Raw genomic sequence first — 19,017 nt, 5'->3', positions numbered from 1 at the left:
CAGATATATAGAATACAACAATGATGATGGGTCAACTTGCTCAACATACAACTGCCAGACCCACTGGCTGCCCTGACTTTCCCTTGATATGCCCGGGATTAAACGGGTTTTGATTCAACGCGTGACCGTTGAAGGCTTCCATTCCGATCAAAGACCATTCCAGCCTCTTCTAGGATGCTCCTGCCATAATTGGCGCCATAGGATCCCAACAGGTTCACCCTTTCATCCTTCGTACTATGGACACACCTCTAAGCCATCACCAAGCTATCTCAAGCCTCTGTGGCCTCACTATTGTATAACCTTGTATACAGTACATATTATACTCAAAGCGTTTACCAATAGGTTCAATATGAGTTTCGGATATGGCGCAGGAGACTTCCTCTCCATCGTTCTGTTCGCAAACGAAATACGCAGACGATTTGCTTATGCACCCGTGCAGTTCAAAGGTACGACTGAAAGGTAACTCAGCCCGCCATTTCTATCTCCCTTTGACTTTCTTGGCTTACCAAGCGTGCTCCTTTTAGCTGCAAAGCTCTTTCGAACGTCCTGCGCGATATCGAGGATATCGACCCCGATGCCGTGCTAAATAAGTCACAAAAACAGCAGCTTGGTGACATATCCCGCTCCTGCTACGAAGTCCTGCACGAATTCCACAGTGTTCTCGCAAGATTTGGGAGTCTTCATCGAGACTCGACGGATCCAAATACGACGCGTGGTCTCGGTTCCTTCTCGAGGCATGTATGGCAGCGGCTGAAGTGGGATCCGAAGGACATACAGAGTTATGAACAGCGTATTCGGAGTCAGGTTGCTATTTTTAACCTGTTTATCGGGAAGCTTAACCTGTGAGTTTCGATAGTTCCAGACCGTCGCCGTGAGATGGTACTAATATGAGCTAAGTCAAACAAATCTTGTCGTGTACGAGACAACAGCTCGCTCAAGAGACGGGATCGCTGCGATCAAGCATTATCAAGCGGACGAAGAGTACGACAAGATCCTCGACTGGCTATGTCCGAACAACTTTGCGGCACAACAGAACGACTTTCTGAATCAGCATCAGCAAGGAAGTGGGCAGTGGTTGTTAGGGGCAAGCCTGTTTCGAGACTGGTTGGAGAAGGATAAAGCGACCCTGTTCTGTCCAGGAATACCAGGAGCTGGGAAGACCATCATGGTCTCCATGATAATTGACTATCTTGAGCAGGAGTTTGTGCTTCTCAACAATATCGGTATCGCATATCTCTACTGCAGTTTTCGCAGACGACCCACGCAGACATTCCGAGATTTGCTAGCCAGCTTAGTACGGCAGCTCGTCCAGCGGGACTCGTCAATCCCGGATTGTGTGAGGAATGCATACTCGCGATCGCGCAACAAGAAGATTCAGCCCTCGGTGAATGAGCTTTTACAATTCTTGCAGGCCATGTCCGCCCAGCTGTCTCGGGTGTTCATCGTGGTCGATGCTCTAGATGAGTGCGAGAGCATTGCTCGCGAGTCACTGCTTGCTGCAATCCACTCCCTCCAAGACCAGTACAACGTCAATTTTCTTGCGACCTCGAGGTACATTCCTGATACCATCGCCGCATTCGAAAGCTGCCCTTCCCTTGAGATTCGCGCGACAATGGAAGACGTGTGGAGATACCTACGCAGTCAACTCTCGAGACTTCCGTCATTCGTCGCCCGAAACAAGGAGCTTCAGTGCGAGATAATAGCCGAAGTATCAAAGGCGGTGGGTGGAATGTGAGTTAAGTGCTATCACAGATGCCCCCGAAGTACTAAGCCATGCGACCAGGTTTCTACTCGCCAAGCTACACCTAGATTCGTTGGTTGGAAAGAGGTCGCAGAAAGCAGTTCAAACGGCCTTGAAAAGCCTACCAAGTGGCTCCAATCCTTACGATTCAGCATACCAGACCGCTATGGAACGCATCCAGGGGCAAGTTACCGATCAACGAGAAATGGCAAAGCAAGTATTGGCATGGATCACTTGCGCTGGCCCTCTGACTACGCGAGAACTGCAGCATGCTTTAGCTGTGGAGATTGGACAGCCTTACTTGGATGAGTCGAATGTCTCCGACGTTGAAGATATCGTATCGGTTTGTGCTGGCTTGGTCATTGTCGATGAACAAAGCAATATCATCAGATTGGTTCATTATACAGCACAGGAGTACTTTGAACGGACATGGATGGAGTGGTTTCCTGACGCTCAACAAAACATCGCAGCTACCTGCGTGACGTACCTGTCGTTCAATTTCTTCGAGCAGTACTATAGTGCACTTGACGGAACGCAGAATGACGACAGACATGTTGAGCTTCTTGAGCAATATCCACTCTACCGGTACGCAGCGCAGAATTGGGGTCGGCATGGGCCAGTCAAATGGCTGGACGAGGAACTAGTGTTGAACTTCCTCGACAATGGAAACAAAGTGTCGTGCTCAGCCCAAGTCCTTCTCGAGGACAAAGCCTGGCCAGCCCCAAAGCACCTCGACGGACTACATCTTGCAGCTCACTTTGGACTTGATGAGACCATGTACCTCCTGGAATGCAGAGGACATCGACTGGACATTAGAGATTCTCTTGGAAGAACTCCCCTGTCCTGGGTTGCGGGCGATGGGCATACAAACCTAGTCCGTCGACTCTTGTCAACTGGGCTTTCAATCGACTCGTGGGATGCCGAACTTCAGACGCCATTAGCCTGGGCAGCCAAGAACGGACATCGCGATGTTGTCGAGCTTCTTCTCTGTCATGGTGCGGGTAAAGAGTCTAGAGATACAAGGGGACAAACACCACTATCCTTAGCGGCCAGATTCGGCCATAGAAATGTGGTCGAGTGTCTTCTCGATGCCGGCGCGGATGCAGACAGCAAAGACAACAGCAGTCGCACGGCGCTTCTATGGGCAATTACTGGAGAGCACCTGGACGTCGTGAATCTCCTCAAGGATCACACCGAGCTTGACTTGGAAAACGTCCCATCGAATCCAAGCTTCGCCACACTGCTGCAAGATAACAATGCAGAAGCTCAAGATACTATGAAATTTGAGGGCTGTGCAAAGACCAACCCTACCCTCCCGGGCGGAGACCAAACAGGCATCCTTTACGAAACAAGCACTATCTCCGACGATGGATTCCTCAACGGTGCAGAATCGAAAGACAAGATGATCGCCACAGACGTCAATTGGCCAGAAGCCACAGGGCTGGCTGAACGCGAGCTGAATAATGGCTAGGTAACCGTATTCATGACCAGGTTCGGGGTGTCGGAAATTTTGATGCCTGGAATTAGCGGAGTTTGCTGTCAGGGTCCGGATATAAATAGCGCGAATCGGGAAGGCACGACTCAGATCGCACTTTCCTTACCCCGTGGGATGGAGCTCTGAGCTGGGAGTGGCTGGTTCTGTTATTTGTGCTTCTGCGATGCGGTGGGTCAGTGAGGCAGTGCCGCAGTGCTTGTACTTGGCGTTTCTTGATCTTATTCAGTCCCACCTCTTTTAGACAGCAATCATTGTACCAGTCACAGTGCACTGGGGCAATTTCGTTCTTTTGAATGGTTGATACATCGACGACCGCAAGATAAGACTTTTCCCACGCGAAACAGAGCTCCATCAGGAGAATTATGACGGACCACCGAATGGCCCATACGCAGGCCAAGCAAGCTAGACCCTTAGTCCCGTCCGTTCAGGTTCAGGGCATTAAAGAGCCCGGGGACCCTCGGACATCATTGCTTCTCCAATTGCCTGCTCTCTGCACCATGTTGTCTTCCGACGCTTAGTTGCGATCTTCTTTCTTCTTTTGGCTTTCCTCATGTCATACAGAGACCAGAAAATCTCCAACCTATGGCACGCGTATTACTCTACCTCGCCCTCGGCTTATCAGCCACCCGGCGCGTAGCAGCCCAATCCTGTATGCCGATCCCAGCCCTACCTACCGTATCTCCCCGCTCTGATGCTCTCCAGGTTCTTCCGTCACAATAACTTCCCAGTCTGACGCGGACTCCGCCTTCAACGACTGCAATGATATCTCTGGCAGCGTAACAATATCGCCCTCTGCCCAAGGAACACTTAACCTCGACGGGTTGGAGCAAATCAGCGAGAACCTGGTCATTGAAGACACGAGTCTCGTCGGGATAACAATCCCTGATATTGAGAATATCGGCGGCTCCGTCAGTGTTACAGGGAATGAAGCGCTTACGAGACTCGGATTGAGTGGGCTGGCGGGGGTTAATGGTGATTTAACGGTGCAGGGGAATAATGCGCTTGTTGATTTGCGCATGGATGATTTGGAACAGATTAGGGGCGGGATGCATTTGAATGGCGGGTTTAATACGTATGTCGTTTCCCTTTCCCCCTCCTCTCTTGCTCTATCCTTCTTGGTCGTCTGGGGAACCGTGAACTGACAAAGACAAGCCTCTCCTTCGAAAACCTCGAGCGCGTCGGCGGCGAATCAGACGTCGTTTCAACGGGCTCAGCAGGATGTTCAGCACTTGACTCCCTTAACTCCACAAGCTCAGAGAGTCAGGTCTTTCAAAGCTCGTATACGTGCCAGACGACGAGCGCGACGCCTTCGCCCACAAGCACATCAACAAGTACTTCCACCTCAACCAGTAAATCCTCCCCAACAAGCACAGAGACTGACGCCACAAACTCAGATGACGGCGGCGGTCTAAGCGGTGGCGCGATAGCGGGAATCGTCATTGGTGTCGTCGTTGGTGTTCTCATCTTCCTTATATTGATCTGGTTGTTCCTTCGCGAGAGGAGAAAGAACCGCGCCAATCTTGAAGCCTTGGGAGCCGGTGCCTCAACTGGTGCTGCGGCTGCTGTCCTTGCAGCATCTCGAGGCAACGGAGATGAAGAGAAGAAACCAAGTCAATCGACGAGTCCGACATCGACTGCACCGAATCCAAACGATGCTGCGACATTAGCTATTCCTCGCCGCCCTCTATCAACCTCAACAGCCCCTACCACAACCTCACCAACATCCACAAACGCAAATACATCCTCGACACTACCATCCTCACTAACAGCCGGCTCGGCAACCGCATCCTCAATGCCGATGCCGACAGCCCTGATCCCAGGAACAAATAACCCCCGCGGCGTCGATAACAACCAAAGTGATAGCCTTTTCCTCAGCGCAATCCCAGCAGAAACAGGCACAAGACCAGGTGCGCAGCGGCAACCCTCTGAATCCGACGTGCCCATGCTCGACAGCGGCGACGTGCATGAAGTCTCCGGTGTTTCGAGGATAAAGGATCAGCGGACGGGGGAGAGGGTGCTTAGTCCCGGTGATGTCTTTGAGCTTGATGGCGGGTTCGAGGGCGCGAGTCATCAGCGGCCGCTGAGGGGGGAGAATACAGGAAATGCCGGTGGTGATTCCGAGGCTGAGAAGCAGGTTGGACCGCAGGAGACGGGGGTTGTGAGGAGGGGTGACGATACTGAGTGAGAAGTTGATGAGGCCGATGAGGGTCGCATTGCTCACCTATCTATGCCCTGCGGAACTGCGATTGTGATTGTGATTTGATGATTATACGAATGATACCACCTAAGAAGCATGAGTACGAATACCATCTGCATGAGAATGAGAGTGTTCGTTATCCAATCTATTCAAACGTAGAACAGCCAAAAAACATGAGGGTTTCGCCATCGCCATCGCCATCTACCTAACGAGTAACAATGAATAATGCCCCGGGTATAACCAAATCCATTCGTAATCAACCAACCAACTTCCATCGTGGACATCAGAGTCACATTCTGTCCTCCAACCTCGAACCGCAAGCATCGCATCGACTCGCTCATGATGAATACTGTACAGAAAAGTGCAGTCAACAGCCGCCAAGCCAAGCCAATTGAACCAACGTGGCAGCCCCAAACCAAGAAAGAACCAAGCAAGAAAGACAAGCAGCAAAGAGGGGAATTCAAACTAATCAAAAAAGAACAAGAAAAACAAAAAGAGAAAAGTGTCCGTCAATCGTCTATATTACGTAGGTAAGATGCAGTGAGTAAAGCAGGTACGTAGATTCTTTTTTTATGAGGCGCCGGCGCCAGTGCCGGCACCGACTCCGGCTCCGGGCACGGCGGGCGCGCGCACTGCCTGCAGTGTCTCGCCGGTGCCTGCCAGCGGTCCGCACCATCCGTAAACGTCGCAGCGGCATTGCTCGTAGCGGGGGCAACTGATATACCTGTTAATATAAAGCGGACGCAGGGATGGGAGCGTTGAGGGACGTACTATATAACCTCCATCCCAAAAATAATATGCCAAATCTTCTCGTAAACCCAGCCGACACCGAAACTATCTGTTCGTTGTGTCTCAGCCGCCCACTTGAGCATGCGCTCGTAATCCGTTACTGGACGGGCCATGATCCTCTCCCGCGAAACAGCAAACTGTCCGCAGCAGACATTCCCGATGTGCTCGGGGACCTGGTTCGCCTCGACGCCCAAAATAGTCTGGTATACCTCGGGAAAGAACGCGCGGATATCATTCTTATCGATGTCGATTTGCGTGGGGGACCACGGGTGCACGCTTGTCGGGCAGCCGGGGTCATGTTGGCATCGGAGGTTGACGTAGCCCATTGCGTCGACGGCTTCGAGGCGCAGATTGCGCAGCGCAGGTGATGTAAAGGGGCCGAAGAGGTCGTTGTGCCATTGGTTTATGTTGGAATGGATGAATATCGAATAAGGTGGGAGGTTGTCGTAGTGGTCGATGATGTAGGAGAGGTAGGCGGTTGCTTCGCGGCCGCGGGTGGTGCGGGGGATGAGGAGGCGCTCGTCGGGCTTTTCTTCGTCTGTGCTGTAGATGAAGGGGACTGTGCTGGGGCCGCTGTAGCACGAGCAAAATACGAGTTAGCATTGGGACTTGGGCTTGGGCTTGGGCTCGGGGCAGGTTGCGGCCGTTGCGTCTGTGCTTGCGTGTTCGGCTGGGAACGAGATGGGATGACGAACCGCTCTTTGCAGTAGTCCAGTAACCATTGAAGGTCGTCTGCTTGTGTAGCTGCTAATACCAGCCCTATCTGGCTCGCATTGCTATATGACGCCGTGATCTCAGCGAGTTGGCGGATGACCGAGTCGTGGAGGCTTTCTTGTTCTGCGGTGCGGTCGTCGACGTCAGTATTACTTGTCCCATCTGCCTAACTCCAGATTGCGCAAACAAACCTCGTTGACTCGGCGTCTTGGGCAATTCACCCCCGCCGTATAAAAATATCGTCAAGCAACTCAGCACCAGAGCCAGGAATGTTAAGCCCGTGGTTCGGGGGGCTGGCCAACGAAAGAGGCGCCGCTTGGCCATTACGTGCGTAGGACGAACCTCTCCGCGGGGCAGGAGAGGTCAGGCGCGTCGATTGGCGTGATAAGAGGGGGCGAGCGACTCGGGGAGCGACAGGCTGGAGGATAGAGACGAACAGGAGGAGTTATGACAGCGATAATTGATACATGGGCGAGGTGAGGATGAAAATGGGCGAAGACCAGGTCGTGGAGTGGCTAACCAAACTGGGACTCTTGGACCTCTGCGCCGGACGTACGTAAGCAACTGCGCTCTTTGGGTCTCGGCAGGGATGGAGCAATAAAAGGGGCGAATCACGAGTGCTTGGCATGCAGCCACCAATTACAGCTGTGGTTGACCCGCAGCTGTTATAAGTACAGACAATCATTGGACACGGGGCTAGTAGACTATACCCCTACAAGACTAGTGCAAGACTGGCGATCTGGGCGTTGAGTGGCTTTATTTAGAATCTTCTCCGATCCTCTTCAGCTGAGCTTCAACTGCTTAAGCTGTTATCTCGATATTAAATGTCTCAGTGGCAAGAACTATTCATTAGAATTGTAAAACATACAATACAATTGCAAGCCACAGTTTCATGAGTCTCCATATCAAAGTGTTAAATGTCCTTGTTGCGCACTAGCAAGGGCGACCACAAGCGATCTACGCTCCAAAGGCCCAGAATCCGCCCTGGTGATTTCTTGGAGAACCGGCCGGTTTCACAACAAGGCTAGGATTTCACCAACGTTCAGCCTTGTATCAAGGCTCTTAAGGTCCATATCGTGTCCACGGATGTTCTCCGTTATATAATGTCCTTTTTATATTAGTTCCCTGTTATGACAGCCTTATAAGAGCCCATAAATCCAGGCACGTGGTCACTTTCCTATCCCGGCTATATATAGTTCTCGACGATAATCTGCAGGGTACGCAAGCCCTTGACCACACAAATATATACGACGAAGGATGCAAGGGAATGCTCAAATGTTGGCTCCTGATTTTGCGCTGGCGATCTTATCCGAGGGATATACATAAACTAGCTAACCAGCGTCTTGCCCCTGTGCCACCGTTGGAATAGCAGGGTATATCCTTGAGCGCTTGTCAAGCTATCGATATATTGCAGCTGGCTATTTACCTGCAAGTATAAACTACATCAAACGAGGCCCATCGTTAAAGAGCGCAGCAAAAGCGGTTCAGACACACCCTTGATCAGACCGGCTGCTCATAGTCAACAAAGAAAAACAGCGTCGTTAGGCCATGGTCTCAAACTTCTCCAACCGATTCGCCATCCCCCACTCCAGAACCCCCTTGACTCTCTCGCGCTCTTTATCCTTGACATCCTCTTCAAAGTCCCCGAAGTATTTGAGATCCTGGTACACCACGTCCTCATTCCAGGCTGGCTCGCCGGTCCCTCGAACAGCTGTAAGGATTGATTGATGAAAGTGCCAGCGCAGACACTCATCGCTCACGCGGTCTGGGTTCGTATAGTCTGTGCACCTCGGGCTCAATGTCTTCCCGCCTAAGTTGAGCGAGTCTTAACATAAGGTGACTGTTCGGTAATCCTCCCGTGGTAGGTGTGTGGCAGTCAGGTTGAGTGTTTCAGGTAGTCAGGTATGTACCAGAAAGCATCGAATCTCACTGCCACATGGAAGGTAGGTGGTGATAACAAAGCATACGTCCGGATCAACAGTAACCAAGATAGCCACAAACATAATCTCCATATTCAACCCCAGCAGTAACCCATGCTGCGGCGAGAACAGTTTACTCGGTCCTATGAGTTGACCATGGTCTTTGTCTCCATCTCCATGTTTATTTTCATGTTCAACTCGAATCCACCTATTCCACCCATTCCTCTCCCAAACCTTCCTCATCGCAACAGGAAAAACATGCGTCGCCTTCAACGGTCCAAATTCCTCCCCCGGTGGTCCCCGCTCCCCCGTAATAACACAGACACCATCTCGTTCCTGGATCCGCTTACGAAAGTACCGCGCGTTGGGTGGCTCTTTACCCTTCTCCTTTTCCTCCTCCTCCCCCCACCAACTAGGCGGTTTTGGTGTCGATAGACGAGTAAGAGCCGGTTCATCGGTTATGTCCACGGGGTTTGGGTGGCCCGATGGGGAGAGGAGGACGTATCGGCCTTTTTGGAGGGGAGAGGAGGAGCGCGGGGAGGGGGTGGTAAAATTATAGGTTTACTTTTTGGGGGCGATGGATCGGATATGGTGTGAATGGACCAGGGACAGTTGTTACCGTTGCCGTTCTCATTGCCGTTGGGATCTGGATCGGGCTGGTTTGGAAGTCGGATGAAGGGCGTGCAGATTCTGTAGAAGTAGGCGTTTGGTATATGGGGTGGGTTGTTGAGGTATAGGCCTGGAACACAATTAATATGGTAAAGATTAACTGTGACATTCCTTATCAATGGGATTCATATTGGGATCATCTACCTCCTAAATATTGCTGGTGATCTGCTTTCCTAGGTACCTGACTAGGTCGATGTCGTAGTATGACCTGCACGGAGTACAAGGTATCCTAATGGACGCTGGAGGATATGAATGACATGACTCGTGATATCATGAAGGGTTATTCGAAACCAGTAGTACTCGGATGATGGGGTGGTAATGTTGCTTTCAAACTTTGAACAGACTGGATGCCTTAAATCCAGTATGAACTTCCACGCAACTGCTTCCAAACGGTCAGTGAGGGGGAAATGATTGAAATGTTTTGAGGATGCTACTACAAGGGTCTACAGGCCTAACTGCCATATACGAGCACAAGTATGGCTGAACCTTCTATCCATTTTATATATCCAGTCCAATCCAGACAAATCATATTTACATAACTACATCACTCATAATCAACGTGACCAGCACATGTCCATCCTAATCTAAACAATAACCTTGTGATCAGCAGGCTTCTCGTCCTCCTCGCCAAAGATGTTGATGTTCCAGCGGGGCTTGTTAGCGACGTAGGGAGTGTTGTAGCGGCGGCGGTTCTGGCCGAGCTTGGAGACCTTCTCGACTTCCTCGGGGGTGAGCTCGACCTCTTGGAAGTTCTCGGCGATACGGCTGGCAGTGACGGACTTGGGGATGACGGAGTGGCCGCCAACCTGGGACCAGTTGAGGATAACCTGGGCGGGGGTGACGGTCTTGCCGAGGCGGGAGGAGGCTTCCTCGGCGACGGCCTTGACGTCGGGGTGGGCGACGAGGAGGGGGATGTTGTATTGGTTGTTGCCGAAGGCCTAGCATTTGCGTTAGCATTGCTGCGAAGATATGATGAGTGCAGAACATACAGAGTAAGCAGTGATGTGAATGCCCTTCTTGGCAGCGTAGTCGATGAGCTCGTTGCTCTGTAGAACGGGGTGACGCTCGATCTGGTTGGCGGCGGGGACGACACCGGTGGCGTTGATGATGGCCTCGAGGTGCTCGATGGTGTGGTTGGAGACACCGACGGCGCGGGCCTTGGACTTGGGGAGCTTAGTGACGGCCTTCCAGGTGTCAACAATGGAGATGTTGTCCTCGATCAGGACGTCGCCGTCGGGGTGGGTGCTGCTCTCCTCGAGAGGGAAGTAGTTGTCGCCGGTCTTGAAGGCAACGGGCCAGTGAACGAGGTACAGGTCGAGGTAGTCAAGCTCGAGCTCAGCAAGACACTCGTCAAGGGCCTTCTCGACAACAGCGGGGTCATGCTGGGTGTTCCAGAGCTTGGATGTCTGTATGCTGTTAGTCTTGGCTCTTCAATTGTGGTGTTCTGAACGTACGATGAAGATGTCCTCACGCTTGAGGCCGGGGACGTCCTTGTAGGCGCGCTTGATGCCCTCGGCGACCTCGCGCTGGTTCTGGTAGATGGTGGCCAAGTCAAGGTGACGGTAGCCGGCCTTCAGGGCCTGGTAGACGGCCTCGCCGACCTGACCGGGGGCGGACTGCCAGGTACCGAATCCCAGCTGGCTGGGGGGTGTTAGTGAGGGTTCAGTAGCAATTGCATGAAATACTTACGGGATCTGGGCACCGGAGTTGAGAGTAACCTTCTTGCCGAGAGACATTGTGATGGATAGATGGATGTATGGATAGAAGAGTCAACGGGAGAATGGATGGAATGAGAGATGAAGACAAGACAAGACAAGACAGGACAGAGAAGAGGGGATGGAGGGGAAATAAATGGACGCGCAGAGCAGCTCCGGTGGGGTTTGTCTCAACGTAACCTGAGTAACGTGATTGTGCCATCCATGAGGTGCCAGGAACCTTGTGTCCTCTTGGTCCGTTCTCTCCCCGCGCCATCCGATCCCTCCTTCTTACCCCTCGGTGGGGCAGACCTACAACAACAATGTCTACTGAGCACTCTCCTACCATCTCTTTCTTCTGATTATGCTAAGATTTGTGCTCTACTCTATAGAAAATGCCTTTGGCTGACCTCTACACACAGTAAAAAGCTATGACATCAATCGGTAGACATTCCTCCGTGGGGTCTACCGGGGAAATTGTCCCGCACGGCCACCACTCACCACTCATGAGCGTCCCCCACGGATAATTCCACTCAGCAAATCAGCCCCTCGGTTTCTATCGGCGCATCCCCGACCTGCGGTTAATTATGTCGCTTTCGGCCGCCCTCTGCGGTTGCACCTGCTGAAACTGTGGACACGCTTCGGTTGATTTCCATCCCACGAGCCCCTCTTTGGGTCCAGGACTCGAGTCTCGCCCACCCCGCGTTCTCGGGTAACTCCAAGCGGGCTGGATGGGAGAAGGTTCGGGAAGGTTTGTCGAGGGTTAAGCCTTGGTTGGGGTTGCCTACATTGTACACAATGAATGATGATCTGTTGGGTAAGAATAGCCCTCTGGTGGTTGGCTGGATCACGTCTTTTGCCTAATTTACTCCCGTGCAGGGGTACAGTGCTCGTCCTGTTAGCGCCTCGCTGTTGAGTCTGGATTCTCGGGTCGGGAAAATAACGAGCTTGTGCCACCAGAGTAGGGACGCGATCTCGGTCACCTTGTGCCGAGGGACCGGCTGGGCGTGTCTTGCTGGCCTGTGCACGTCACCTATTGCAGCATATTCGGCTTTATTATGCCATTCACTCCTACTGGTACAACTTGCAAGTGCAAAAGATTACTCGGGGTACACCATTGCTTTTGCCAGCAAGGAACCCCGATCAAGGAGGGTTATGTCGACCGCGTGCCAGTTCAAAGCATTTGTGCTAGTGCTACTTCAAGAATCCCGCTGAAGAGCACCGAGATATATTGGTTCCTGAGGGTTGCTGAGGGATAAGCACAGCTCGAATTTTTCACCGCTTCGTGTATATTTATTGTAGCTGATTATATACAGTATTTATCTAAATGGTACAGATAATCTTCCCCTTTGTCTGGTTACTCTCCATGAGCTTATGGGCCTCAATGACATCCTCAAACTTGAAAACCTTCTCAACAAACACCTTGAAGTCTCCAGACTTCAGCTTATCAAGCGCATTCTCAACAACCATATCCCTCAACTTCCTTTGGTATCCCTCATCCCGACTCCGCAGGGTACTTCCCTCATACCTCACTCTCTTACGGAGGAAGTACGAAATATCAACCTCCCCCTGAACCTTAACACCACCCAAGAAAGCAAGGTTCACAATGCGTCCATCCAAAGCCGCAGACTTAAGGTTATCCTGGAAGTACCCAGCACCGATATAATCAACAATGATATCAACGCCCTTTCCATCTGTAGCCTTAGAAAGCTCATCCGCCCAGTTCTGCGTGCGGTAGTTGAATCCCGCTGTGGCGCCGAGCTTGTCGACGCAGAAAGAGATCTTTTCATCCGAGCCCGCGGTGACGTAGATTGCAGATGCACCGGCTGCCTTAGCAAGTTGGATCCCGGCGATAGAGACGGAGGAGGCACCGGCGTGCCAGAGGACAGAGTTTCCGGCCTTGAATGCGCCGACGAGGTGTAGCGCTTGGGTTGCTGTTATCCATGTCTACCACAAAACAAACTCGTCATTATCACAGTCAAGGAAAATGGAAGGAATATGAGAGCGTACCTCAGGAATACCAGCCGCCTCCTCCCACGACAACTCCTTAGGCTTGTGAATGAGCATCCCCGTCGCAACAGCAATGTACTCAGCGTAGGCACCACCATAAGCAAGACCAAAGACCTCATCGCCGACCTTGAAGTCTTCCGTACCTCCCTCACCGAGCGCCGCAACGGTACCGGAGAACTCGACACCGAGCGTTGATGGGGCTTGCGGAGGGACAGGGTACATTCCTTCGCGCTGGAGGAGGTCCATGCGGTTCAAACCGAAGGCCTTGATCTTGACGAGGGCTTGCGAGGCGGCGGGCTTGGGGGTGGGTGTGTCCTCGACAAAGAGAGCATCGGCCGGACCTTTGCCATTCTTGATGGCTGTGGTTTTCTTTAGTGAGGGTTTGTTTTTGGTGAGGGGTAGAGCGGGGACGTACCGATTGCCCGCATGGTTTCAGGGACAGACATTGTTGTGATAATCTGCTTCTAGAGTGAGTGAGATGCAAGACGAGGGAAATTGAGAGCGAAGAGAGAAAATATTGACTTGCTTGAGGAACAGGAAGCTTCGGAAGGAAAGTGAAGGATGACGATATCGTTGAGCGATAAGATGATTGATAAGCAGGTGGGGTTCTGCAAATCTCCCCGCCATGATCTTCTTCTAAATACTATATAACACCAAGAGATTCATAAGGTACTTAACATGTTGTCGACGATTAAAGGCCTCAATTTTACTAATATACTATGTTACAGTTGAGCAACTGTGCCAAGATGGCCACTTTCAAACCACCCCAGACTCAAATCGAGCCCCCTGCTTGACGAACCATTTGGAGCTCAACTGCGTTTCTGCCGATGAGACGATCTACCTAGAGAAGCGATTTTTCTTGAGCAATTGACCGGGGACTGGCAAGGTTATAGCCAATTCAATCACGGATTTGATTTCTCCCTTCAAATACCCACCCACATCACGACCCCGGGCCGCGCGAGTCTTCCTGGCAGTACAAAGCAAGCATGCAATTGCCAAAAAGATTCTACTACTGGATCCGCCGGAATTGGAGAAAGATAAAATACAAGCTCCGCTTAGCGAATCCACCGGTTCCGCCATCCTACGGGAGTGAAATCATCGTGGGTTGATCGGGCTGGAGGCAGGCTGTGTTGAATCATGCACGAATCATGAAGCTCGCTCTTTGAAATAACAATTCACTTTCCAGGTGCTGATAAATCTGAAGTGGGGGTTGTTGTTATCAGCCCAGTCAGACAAACGATCTATGCGGGACGCTGCCAGCAACCTTTCGAAGACTCCCTTCCAGATGACAATCTAACAAGATTGCCAGCTTGAGACCGCTGCGGATGAGGAAATGGCTGCGTTCGAGTCATGACTCGCGCAGCTAAATGAGAGACTAGACGGCGTTAGCGTGCGAAGATCGCCTTGCTGGAGGAGGGGAGGCCCCTGACGAAAAAACATCACCGCTACGAGCTCTGTAACAGTTTGACAAGATGAATTGGTCCCATCTCATACCAGGAAATAGGTAATTCAACGTTTATATGTTCTGGTGAAGCCCAAGCTTATACTTCGGAGACCTGGAGCCGCCCCCACACTAGCTGGCCACAATCCTGCAGGAGCGGTTCATGTCAGCACTAGCAACCCAGACGCATACAAGCTATAGTACAACATCTATACATGGGACATACAAGGATTCTCTACATTTCGACAGATACACTGTATATCTTCAAAATGAAGCAAATTCGCCTCACGATGTTCTCTAACAAGTGGACCACCTTACAAATCTCGGACACTTTCTAACCGTTGGTGGATCCTCGGACATTGATGTCACCGACTCCAGTCCGGTTGCTCGGCTGGCCCGGCAGTCTGGATCCTATAAAGCTTCAAACTCCCTAACCAGAAGCATTCTAGAACTATTATTGCATCCCTGTCGATATTCGCAACGTTTCCTCCCAGAAATAACACCACCAAACCGCCAGAATGCCTTCCACCCGCCAATGGCTCCTCAACTCCAAGCCCACGGACATGCCCACCGTGACGGGCTCCAACCCAACCTTCAAGCTCACAACCGCCGACATCCCCGCCCCTACCGCCTCGCAAGCCCTCGTTAAGACCCTCATGCTCTCCAATGACCCCGCGCAAAGAACATGGATCGTCCCCGACGCCGACCCCGAGCGTCTCTACGCTCCTCCCGTCGAGGAGGGAACCCCTATGGCCTCTTTTGCTCTCGCCGAGGTCGTCCAGTCCGGCAACGAGAAGGAGTTGGCTGTTGGATCCCTCGTCCTTGCGCCTACAAAGTGGTCCGAACTTTCGATTCACGAGATCAAGGGTCTCCAGGTTGTTAAGCCCATCGAGGGACTGGATCTTGGACACTTCCTGGGTGCCTTCGGTCTTACCGGTCTGACCGCGTACTATGGTATCAAGGAGGTTGCGGGTGCTGGCAAGGACGACACCGTCGTTGTTTCCGGTGCCGCCGGTGCCACCGGAAGCATGGTAGTCCAGATCGCCAAAAAGATCCTGGGCTGCAAGCGTGTTATTGGTATTGCCGGTACCGACGACAAGTGCCGCTGGGTTGAGAAGCTCGGTGCGGATGTCTGCATCAACTACAAGAAGGACTCTTTTAAGGAGGATCTTACCAAGGCTACTGAGGGATTCGTGGAGGTTTACTTCGGTACGATATTCATTTTTTACATCCGACTGCTGAACTGTTACTAACGGATGCAGACAACGTCGGCGGAGACATGCTCGACTTTATGCTCACCCGCATGAAGCGTTACGGACGTATCGCAGCTTGGTACGTCCCTTACATCCCCCATTACCCAAACAACGAAACTAATAATCCCCAGCGGCGCCATCTCAAACTACAACACCACCGACCCCGTCGGCATCAAGAACTTCTTCGTGCGCAACCCCTCACACCCCCCAATTCCCCCACTTGAACACGAACTAACACGACGCAGGAAATCGTCTCCATGCGCATCCAGGTCCGCGGTTTCATTGTCCTCGACTACATCCACAAGTTCGGCGACGTCGTTGCCGAGCTCAGCCAGGCTTGGCAGCAGGGCAAGATTGTTGTCGACGAATCGATGCAGACTGTTGTTGAGGCCAAGTTCGAGGAGGTTCCTAATGTCTGGATGAAGTTGTTTGAGGGTGCGAACACGGGGAAGCTGTGTACCAAGATTGTGCAGTAGGAGAAGCCTGTTGTAGGAAGGGACGACTGTACATGGTTATATATATACCAATAGACATTTTCAAGAAGAAAGAAATGATTAATAAAGTCTAAACCTACCATTAATGCTCAGAAAAGAGAACCAAGATCGCTAAGATTGCTCCACAGCGGACAGTGTCAAAACAACCCCCCGAAGCCTCAAACCTGTTGACTCCCTTCATCATTCCCCTCCCCCTTCTCCTTCCGCTCTGAACCATCACCCTCCCTTCCCTTCCTAACGTCAACCCACTCCAAAACAACCACCCCCAAAACAGCAACACAAGAAACCCCCACACAAACATAAAACGTCTCCGTCAAAGCCCTATTATACGCCACTAAAACCAAATCATAAACACCCCCGTCCCCACCCCCAGTCTCAGCAACAACATTTTTAACCTCCAGCGCTCCACCCTTAAGTAAACTCCCCGCATCAACAGAGGGCGCAAAATGCCGAATATTAGATGCAAGTTGGTTAGAGAAGACATTCTGCCCCACGCTCACGAATACCGCAGCACTAAGGTTTTCAAGAAACATAACAATCGCCATCCCAATCGCTATATCATCCAACGGCAAAGCGCACTGAGGCGCTGCGAAGGCAGTTTGTAATCCCAAACCGACACCAGCGCCGAGGAGGAATTGGTAGCCTATCCACTGACTTGAACCTGAGTCAACTGTGAATGTGGAAATGAGACCGGACCCAGTCGCCATGAAGAGCACGGTTGCGTAGGCGAAGGGAACGTAGTACCCCAGTAAACTTGTCAAGTACCCGCCTGAAAGGCTGGAAAAGACGTAGGATAACACCATAGGGAGATTCATGACCCCAGACCGAATCGCGGATGCGGATTTTATGGCTTGGAACCAGATTGGGATCTACCACAGCCAACCTTATTAGCATGGGCTTGAGGGAGATGGAAAAGTAAGGCGTACGTAGTAAAGCATCAAAAAGAACCCAGCCGTAACACCAGACCCAAACAATGCCGCGCCCCAAACATTCCTGTTTCCAAAGACACGGGGTGGAACAGTCGCTCTGTCGCCGGAGATATACTGGATCACCGTAAAACTGGCCAAAAGAACACCAGCCAGGACGAAAAGCGCAATGATCCGCCCATTACCCCAGTCATATTTGGTTCCACCCCACTGTAATGCCAGTAGAAGACAAACAACACCAGGTAAGAGACAAAGTGTCCCAGGGACATCCATCCGCTTAACCTGATTCAGGAAGCCAGATTGTTTGTTGGTACTCCCTGCAAAGCCCGGAATGAGAAAAATAATGACGAGGGTTGGGACAATTCCCAGCGGGAGGTTGATATAGAAGCACCATCTCCATGTCAACGAGGAGTTATCAGTGAATGCACCGCCCATTAATGGGCCTGCTATTGCAGCGAGACCGTACATGCTCCCTAGTAGCCCGACGAATGTCGGTCGTTTTCTTGGAGGAACAGAATGCGCAATGAGTAGGAAAGATCCATTCGTTACGCCTCCGGCTCCAACGCCAGCAATGGCTCTTCCGATAATCAGTGCCGTTGAAGAGGGTGAAACGGCACAGATAAGCGAGCCGAGTTCGAAGAGGAATAGAGCGGATAGGTATACCCATTTCACGACGTGAAATGTATATAACTTCCCCCAGAACAGTTGGAATGCGCAGTTTGTAAGAAGGTACGAGGAGGCGTACCACCCTACATCAGAGAGGGCTTGGAACCGGTCTGTGATTAATGGGATGGCGGAGGAGAGGATTGTGTTGTCGAGACCGACGAGGAACATGGATAGGTTGAGGCCGAGGAGAATACATGATAGTTTGATGGGTCCGGGGTATTGCGGTTCGGATGAGGGCTCGTTGGCTGACGATAGTCTATCGTTTGCTGCAGTTGAAGGGGACGGCTCGGTGGTAAGGGAGTGAGGTGTGTTAACGGGCCTTTCGGGATCCTTTTCGGTATGTAGAGCGTCTGCCATGGTGACAGTAATACTGGGTCAGATGGACAAAATCGTGGTTGTCCCTAAATTGATGAAAGGGATGCGCGTATAGCCTTATATTCTCTCGCCAGACCCTTGCCAGGGCTTGTAGATGACGGTCCCGATGCGGAAAGTGGCCTGCATGCTAAGCATGAGTCATGTTCGCTCATCTGGTGTCATAGCCAATCATACAAGTTTGAATAGAAACAGTGACAGGGATCTGACAATTTATGTATTTTGATTGGAGAGCAGCAGAATAAGGCTCAGGATTGGTGGGGATTGACCCTCCCACGGCAGCGCGGTATGGTCCCTCTTACGGGTTACCTACCTAGCGTCCGGGTGCATGGCGACTCTAGTCTAGTAGTGGCTCGGGTGAATGCCAGCATCTGGTGAATACAAGGTACATCTTGACCTGAGATTCCATAAGACATATCTCATATTCCATCAACCTTGCCCGCTCTTATTTATCGTAAGTGACGACCTGGCAGAGCAATATCTAATAGGCCGACAACGTCACGAGACATGGCTGGTGTGAGGTTTGTAGGGTTGACGACAAGATCTGTTAAGTAGATGTCGCCACAATGCACACCGTATCTACGACCAAGTGCCTGGCTGCCCAAGAGCCATTTGCATATTTTCATGTTCAGTTAAG

At 51.6% G+C, this 19,017-nt stretch overlaps 8 protein-coding genes across 8 annotated transcripts; 3 read left to right on the top strand and 5 right to left on the bottom strand.

Moving 5' to 3' along the window:
- Positions 1-349: 349 nt before the first annotated feature.
- On the top strand, positions 350-3,212 carry BDV14DRAFT_203458 (ankyrin repeat domain-containing protein; the record flags this gene model as incomplete). The annotated part of the gene is made up of 4 exons (XM_073774287.1): positions 350-459; positions 525-842; positions 898-1,731; positions 1,784-3,212. 4 exons carry the CDS (start codon positions 350-352, stop codon positions 3,210-3,212), a joined length of 2,691 nt encoding a protein of 896 aa, XP_073624676.1.
- Positions 3,213-3,818: 606 nt separating this feature from the next.
- Positions 3,819-5,421, top strand: BDV14DRAFT_203457 (putative GPI-anchored cell wall protein Pst1; the record flags this gene model as incomplete). Its single annotated transcript, XM_073774286.1, has 3 exons — positions 3,819-3,885; positions 3,939-4,308; positions 4,389-5,421. 3 exons carry the CDS (start codon positions 3,819-3,821, stop codon positions 5,419-5,421), a joined length of 1,470 nt encoding a protein of 489 aa, XP_073624675.1.
- Positions 5,422-5,562: 141 nt separating this feature from the next.
- On the bottom strand, positions 5,563-7,418 carry BDV14DRAFT_179813 (DUF3431 domain-containing protein). The gene is made up of 4 exons (XM_073769814.1): positions 7,128-7,418; positions 6,918-7,059; positions 6,205-6,795; positions 5,563-6,148 (listed from the first exon to the last, which is right to left on the bottom strand). Exons 1-4 carry the CDS (start codon positions 7,258-7,260, stop codon positions 6,004-6,006), a joined length of 1,011 nt encoding a protein of 336 aa, XP_073624674.1. The 5' UTR covers positions 7,261-7,418; the 3' UTR covers positions 5,563-6,003.
- A 2,585-nt stretch (positions 7,419-10,003) lies between these two features.
- akr1 (putative aldehyde reductase (AKR1)) lies at positions 10,004-11,420 on the bottom strand. Its single transcript, XM_073765851.1, has 4 exons — positions 11,214-11,420; positions 10,979-11,165; positions 10,514-10,930; positions 10,004-10,462 (listed from the first exon to the last, which is right to left on the bottom strand). Exons 1-4 carry the CDS (start codon positions 11,258-11,260, stop codon positions 10,109-10,111), a joined length of 1,005 nt encoding a protein of 334 aa, XP_073624673.1. The 5' UTR covers positions 11,261-11,420; the 3' UTR covers positions 10,004-10,108.
- Positions 11,421-12,463: 1,043 nt separating this feature from the next.
- On the bottom strand, positions 12,464-13,770 carry BDV14DRAFT_179808 (NAD(P)H-quinone oxidoreductase). The gene is made up of 3 exons (XM_073769813.1): positions 13,644-13,770; positions 13,229-13,587; positions 12,464-13,165 (listed from the first exon to the last, which is right to left on the bottom strand). Exons 1-3 carry the CDS (start codon positions 13,672-13,674, stop codon positions 12,542-12,544), a joined length of 1,014 nt encoding a protein of 337 aa, XP_073624672.1. The 5' UTR covers positions 13,675-13,770; the 3' UTR covers positions 12,464-12,541.
- Positions 13,771-13,911: 141 nt separating this feature from the next.
- BDV14DRAFT_179805 (uncharacterized protein) lies at positions 13,912-14,556 on the bottom strand. The gene has a single exon (XM_073769812.1). It carries the CDS (start codon positions 14,306-14,308, stop codon positions 14,066-14,068), a length of 243 nt encoding a protein of 80 aa, XP_073624671.1. The 5' UTR covers positions 14,309-14,556; the 3' UTR covers positions 13,912-14,065.
- A 580-nt stretch (positions 14,557-15,136) lies between these two features.
- On the top strand, positions 15,137-16,414 carry BDV14DRAFT_179804 (MDR family NADP-dependent oxidoreductase). The gene is made up of 4 exons (XM_073769811.1): positions 15,137-15,878; positions 15,932-16,001; positions 16,054-16,108; positions 16,168-16,414. Exons 1-4 carry the CDS (start codon positions 15,188-15,190, stop codon positions 16,396-16,398), a joined length of 1,047 nt encoding a protein of 348 aa, XP_073624670.1. The 5' UTR covers positions 15,137-15,187; the 3' UTR covers positions 16,399-16,414.
- A 160-nt stretch (positions 16,415-16,574) lies between these two features.
- Positions 16,575-18,796, bottom strand: BDV14DRAFT_210967 (MDR family MFS transporter; the record flags this gene model as incomplete). The annotated part of the gene is made up of 4 exons (XM_073776002.1): positions 16,575-16,724; positions 16,812-17,285; positions 17,343-18,253; positions 18,694-18,796. The coding sequence occupies 4 exons, from the start codon at positions 18,794-18,796 to the stop codon at positions 16,575-16,577; spliced, it is 1,638 nt and encodes a 545-aa protein (XP_073624669.1).
- Between the last annotated feature and the right edge of the window lie 221 nt (positions 18,797-19,017).

This window comes from Aspergillus stella-maris (genome assembly GCF_047715825.1).
Source record: "Aspergillus stella-maris strain CBS 113639 unplaced genomic scaffold BDV14scaffold_60, whole genome shotgun sequence".
Lineage (NCBI taxonomy): Eukaryota > Fungi > Ascomycota > Eurotiomycetes > Eurotiales > Aspergillaceae > Aspergillus > Aspergillus stella-maris.
The sequence above is the reverse complement of the archived record's forward strand: the minus strand, read 5'-3'. Positions and strand labels throughout refer to the sequence as shown.